This window comes from Salvia splendens, chromosome 10 (assembly GCF_004379255.2).
Source record: "Salvia splendens isolate huo1 chromosome 10, SspV2, whole genome shotgun sequence".
In the NCBI taxonomy this organism is placed as follows: Eukaryota; Viridiplantae; Streptophyta; class Magnoliopsida; order Lamiales; family Lamiaceae; genus Salvia; species Salvia splendens.
Genome location: NC_056041.1, coordinates 27,388,571 through 27,395,145, shown reverse-complemented (window position 1 = coordinate 27,395,145; position 6,575 = coordinate 27,388,571). Strand labels below are relative to the sequence as shown.

At 36.6% G+C, this 6,575-nt stretch overlaps 1 protein-coding gene across 1 annotated transcript; it reads left to right on the top strand.

Annotated features, from left to right (window-relative positions):
- The first annotated feature begins 3,066 nt into the window (after positions 1–3,066).
- LOC121753404 (WAT1-related protein At5g07050-like) lies at positions 3,067–4,885 on the top strand. The gene is made up of 4 exons (XM_042148696.1): positions 3,067–3,378; positions 3,632–4,163; positions 4,248–4,399; positions 4,502–4,885. The coding sequence occupies exons 1-4, from the start codon at positions 3,113–3,115 to the stop codon at positions 4,725–4,727; spliced, it is 1,176 nt and encodes a 391-aa protein (XP_042004630.1). The 5' UTR covers positions 3,067–3,112; the 3' UTR covers positions 4,728–4,885.
- Positions 4,886–6,575: the final 1,690 nt, after the last annotated feature.

Sequence of the window (6,575 nt, the reverse complement as noted above, 5' to 3'; positions counted from 1 at the left end):
TCCCATTCTAAAAACTAATTGCATTTTGGATGCTTGATAGGTAATAGGTATCAATCACTATTCAAATATAATATTCTCTAGGACCCATAAAAATTTGTGCAATTTTCATTTTCATCCATCCCATCAACATGAGCATTTCTATTTATAAAAGATGGTCCCTATTCATATACATCAATTTATTTACATCTTATACCACTTAAGTCAACCATTAAACATAGATAATAATGTGGACACCATTATCCACTATCACTACTTTAACTACCTTTCTTCTAATCTCTCTCATTTTACCAATTGTGCATTAATTCTAGTGTCATTTCAAATACACATATTTTTATGGAATGGAGAAAATTTTTTTTAAAGATGACTTAGACAGAGTTATAATGTCACCTGGTAATAAGTAACACCTCTGTAACTATGGATGTCGATCCAACCAAAACTCGTGGATCAGTCCAAATAGTCTGAAAAAATTATTAATTTCGCAATCCGAATACAAAAATTGGTTAAACGGGTTAGCTCATTAGAGTTGGAGGATTAAAATTTTTTAATTAAGGAGTACTAAGTTTTAAGATATTTTTTTTATCCTTCATCCGCTATTGCCAGCTTACCACCACCAATCAAGATAAAATTAAGAATTAGCAATATTTGTATTTTTAACACTAATTCAAGTATGTTATGATTTCTGATTTTCATAAAAAATTAATTATGAACAATGCCTAAACTATGAACGAACACAATCTCTAATTCAAATTGATTGCTCGAATTTTGATTTATCATTGTTTATTTTTATGTCGATCAAGATGGAAGACCTATTATTGAGGAAAATTATGAAAATTTGGAAATAATATGTGATTCTACAACCAAGAATAGAAAAATATTAAAAATTGAGAATAATTTTATAGACGAAAATTTTATTAGAAGAGTTTGTTTTCTAAAGCTTTTTACTCTAAATAACCCGATGAAGTAGTCCAAATTCCGGTGCATTAAAATTAGAGTTTGAAAATTTATAATATGGATATCCTACATCCAAATAACCCGACAACCTAATATGAATATCCTACATCCAAATTTATAATATGGATATCCTACCTCCAAACCCAAACGAATTAGCCCCCACTAACATCCCAATCTATAACTATATGCGACTTGTCATCTTTGTAAAAAACAAATTATTGAAATCAATCTATAACTATATGCGACTTGTCATCTTTGTAAAAAACAAATTATTGAAATCAATCTATAACTATATGCGACTTGTCATCTTTCTAAAAAACAAATTATTGAAATAATAAAAATACTCCAATATGTATCAATAATCATATCCTGTTTAGATTCTAACTTTATTTGACGATTTTTATGTTTCACAATGAATGATAGTTTTACATAGTACTATTTATTTGTCTTGCTACGAGTTTCGCTTTTTGGTTGAAGAGGATTGAGTGAGGATATGTTGCCTGATGAGAAAGATTCACTTTATAACATTAGTGTATCCCACTTGCAGATTTTGTTTATTTTTCTCTTCTAATCTCTTTTATTTTGCTCCCTTTTATTCTTGACGTTGTCTTTATCTCTTTCAAATTTTATCTTCTATTCTATTTTGTTTTCTCTATTGAATTCTATAAAAATAAAATTCTTAAATTTAATACTTTAAAAAATTTAATCATATATAAGGACGAAAGAAGTGGTAATTTTATAGTAGAATAAACCATATATAAGGATGAAAGAAGTGTTAATTTTATAGTAGAATATACATTCAATGAATTATTTTATACTCCATTTGTTACACGGTAGTGGATGAGTTCCTTTTCGGCATGCGATTCTGAAAAAATTATGTTAAGAAAGTTAAATAAAAGAAGAATAAAGTAGGAAAATGACAAAGGTAGATAAATGAAGAGAGAATAAAGTAAGTGAGAAGAAATGTGTTGATTTTTTCTAAAAAGGTAAATGACTCCGCCGCTATGAAACGTACTAAAATGACAAAATAACTTCACTACTATGGAATGAATGGAGTAGTAGAATATGCGTTTAATGAGTTTTTTATAGTAGAATATACGTACTACTACAGTCTTCCCTTAAAAATAGAAACAATTTTCATTTTATGTCGTCCTTTAAAAATAGAAACTTACTAAAGTTTCGATTTTAGAACATAGACCTACAATCTTCTAACACTACTTTCACTACTTTTTTTTTCTTCGTCTCTTTTTCACTTTATCAATTTTTCTCCTCCTCTTTTTCTACACTCTTTACTTTACTAATTGTACATTAAAATATGTGTTGTTTAAAAAGTATTATTTCTCAAATACGGAGGTAGTATTAGATTTTGGCGAACGTGTCAATTCTTTGAGAGGAAGGCGAGGACATAAGTTTTTTTTTTAAGGAGGATCGACGATGGTTCCCCATCTACCCCCCAAAGTGACTCGGACCACCGGCCTAACGGTCGGAGGTGAAGCGTCTTACCACCGAGCTGCGCTTCGTTGTCGGGATGGGAAGGAACGAGTCAGCCAACCTTTCCCCAAGCACGGGTCCAGACCAGTTAACTGTACCAACCCAATCAAGGGTACCAAGTTAACCTATCTCCCCCAGAGCCTGGGTCCCAAGCACGGGTCCAGACCAGTTAACTGTATCAACCCAATTAAGGGTACCAAGTTAACCTATCTCCCCCAGTGCCTGGATCCAGACCAGGACTCAAGAACTCCCCAGGAGAAATTAATCCTCAAATTGCGCCTCCCAAGGGTCGAACTCGTGACCTCTAGGATGACGCAATATCTTTACCTCCCTCCTCAACCACTTGAGCTAGACATTAGTAGCACAGCACCTCCGCTTCCATGGTGGAGCATAAGGTGACGATGCACACACCCCCTCATATCAACTTGGTTATGTATCAGTTGGCCACTACGAGTGAGAAAAGAAGGTGATGGACCCCACTAACCCCGATCTCCGACACGTGGAATCACATGATCAAGCAAATCAGAATATTCAATCAGATCCCCACGAATTACTAAAATACCCTGAAAGCGGCTTATAAATAGCGGCTTCACTCCTGCACTCTCCTTAGGACAAACACAATCTCTTCCAAGTGTAGTGTTTTCCTCTCTCTTTCTCTCTCTCCCTAGAAATGGAAACCAAAGGATGCCTGAGCAATTTCTTCGAGAAGGCCAAGCCTTACATAGCCATGACCTCTCTCCAATTCGGCTATGCCGGAATGAACATTATTACCAAAGTGTCCCTCAACCGAGGCATGAGCCACTACGTCCTCGTGGTCTACCGCCACGCCTTTGCCACCGCCGCCATCGCCCCCTTCGCCCTTCTCCTCGAAAGGAAAGTCAGGCCAAAGATCACCTTCACCATTTTCTGCCAGCTCTTCGTTTTAGGACTTCTCGGGTTAGTCCTTAAAATTCTATTGTACAAAATAAAATAGAAACTATTTCCATTTTGGGTCTATCCCTAAAACTAGAAACTTTCTATATATTCTATTTTAGAACGTGAACCCCACAATTCACTGACACTACTTCCATTGTCTTTTCTCTTCAATTCAATTCTCTTATTTTATTAAATATTTTTTTCTCTCTCTTACTTTACCAATTCTTCTCTTTTACTTATGTATTAAAACCCGGTTTGTTGTTGGGTGGGGCAGGCCGGTTATTGATCAGAACTTGTACTACGCCGGGCTGAAGTTCACCTCGCCGACGTTCTCATGCGCGATGAGCAACATGCTGCCCGCGATGACCTTCGTGATGGCCGTGATCTTCAGAATGGAGAAACTGGACATGAAGAAGATGAGATGCCAAGCGAAAGTGGCAGGAACGATAGTGACGGTCGCAGGAGCCATGCTGATGACGCTCTACAAGGGCCACGTCGTGAAGATGCTGTGGTCGGACTACATTCACCCCAGCAAGTCCTATGATGCGCCAGTGGCCGCGGCCGCCGACGAGGACAAGGACTGGATCAAGGGCTCCATCCTCCTCATCATCGCCACCTTCGCCTGGGCCTCTTTCTTCATCCTTCAGGCCGTCACGCTAAGGAAATACACGGCTCAGCTGTCTCTCACCGCTCTTGTTTGCTTCATGGGAACCCTGCAGTCCATCGTGGTCACCTTCTTCATGGAGCACAGACCCCACGCTTGGGCCATCGGGTTCGACATGAACCTCCTAGCTGCTGCATATGCTGTAACTTCTCATTTCCCAAATCAATTCAAAAATTCCCACGACACCATCAACCATCTGACTGTATTATCATTATATAAATAATAGGGTATTGTCTCGTCGAGCATTGCCTACTACGTGCAAGGACTAGTGATGCAGAAGACCGGGCCAGTCTTCGTGACCGCCTTCAGCCCGCTGATGATGATCATCGTCGCAATCATGGGCTCCTTCATCTTGGCCGAGAAGATTTATGTCGGAGGGTAAATATTTGAAACTAAAAAAATTAAAATATAACTATCCCATAGTATCAAGAGAAAACTGAAACTGGTATATAAATCTCATGGATTTCTATTAAATCGCAGGCTTCTCGGAGGAGCTCTGATCGTGGTGGGGCTATACTCAGTGCTGTGGGGAAAATACAAGGACACGAAAGCGGAGGAGATTCTTGAGCCGGTAAAACAAGGCCAGGGCATGGATATTGAAGCAAATACAATGCAAATATACGGAGATGACGAGAGAAGAATGCCTGCACCGGTCATCGCCATTAGCGCGACGCCGATGCTAGCGGTCGAGGCGCCCAAGCCATGAATTTTACCACTTTGAGGAGAGAATAAATTTAAGATGGAAGCTTTTTAGTCATTGCTGCTTCCCTTTTTTTGTTTCGAATTAGAGAATTAAGGAAGTTTGTAACGTTTGAGAATTTTGATAAATCAAGTCTTTTTTTATTAATGGATACTTTGGTGCTAGTGTTTTTCCTTATACAACTCCACTTGTGGATTAAATTCTGTCCATTTGTTCACACAATTTTGCTGATTCATATTCGCACTCACGAATATCACTTCCAATCGTGTCTCATCTTCAGACTTCAACGTCGTTAACATTGCTTACGACTCATAAAAATAGTCCTTATTCCTTTATGAAAATTATCCACTACTAATAATATCAACCCATCATCCATTAATATTATTTCAGTTACACTTTCTCATTCACTTATAATTTACCAAGTATTCCGTATTAAAATCAGTTTTATCCCCAAAGTGTATTCCTAAGGAATAGATGAGGCATCAAAGAACTTTTTACAGCAAAACTAATTTTGAATGAATACTTCTAACAGGAATCATGATACTCCCTCTTTTCCAAAGTAGATATTACACTTTTGTTTGTAGTTTGTAGTTTTGTACCATGAAAAATGTCACTTTTTTCCCGATTTTTAAACACCATTATACAATTGAAGTTTTGTGATCGGATAATATAACAAAAATATCTCATTAAATTTCGGTGAGTGTACTATTCAGCGGGTACAATATGCACAATTTCTAAGTGTTTATTCCTGAATGGAAGATGGAATCTGAATTTATTAAATGGACAGCACACATGAGAATGTTGGCCTAAATGCTTATTGCTTTGTTCACTTGATTCCACCCATCTATCCAGACGCATATTATGATGATGTAAACATAATTTATACTCCATTCATCCTTAAAAATACGAACATTTAGTGCGGCACAAGTTTTAATGTATAATTAGTAAAGTAAGAAAGTGATAAAATGTAGTGTAAGTAATGTTAGTGGAGAGTGAGCTCCACATCACTAGTAGTCATGTAATATAATAGTAAAAATTGTAAATAAAATGATGTGTAAGGATAATGTATTGTTTAACTATACTAAAATTAGAAAGTTTGTACTTTTCAGAGACGGACTAATAATGAAATAGTTTATACTTTTAGGGGAGTAATAAACTAAATAAACCCCTGATCACATATTTATTTGATAGAGATCGATTGAGAACAATTTTTATACTATGAATCAAATTGCAAACATATTGTGCATGTATCTTTATGTTGTAATAGAAAAATGTAGTACGATTTGATGGATCATGTAAAATAGTGGGTTGATGAGAATATGTTCTTGAAGAAATAAATTCATCAGCATATGTCGACAAATTTGAAGATAGAAAAAGCATATTGCTGTTTATGTTGCCTTATAAAGTACTCAGGTAGAGTATGAATTATTCTTTAAAATTAAATCGGCTGTAAAGTATTTAATATATTAGTATTCAATACAAGTAGTATTGGTTACGAGTGTTATATTTCAACCACATATGGAGTATCATATACGCCCTAGAGTTGGTTGGATGTGTTAAAAGAAGAGAAAAAGGATCGATAGAATAGGTTTCTGTATTCATTTATTCTGTTTTAATTTACAATATGATACACTTCTTTATAGGTCTAGAATACTTCTATAATAGTGATGGGGTGCGTACCAAACAAGCCCAACAGCAATGACGGCCCATCAGCCCAAAGCCCAAGGAAGAGTATGAGTTCGGCATTACCAAGGAGTTCGGCCTCAGCCTACAGCTCGGTAAAAGCCAACCAATCAAGCTCTGCTCTCAGGTCGGCATCAAGCTAGAGTTCGGCCTCAGCCTACTGCTCGGTAA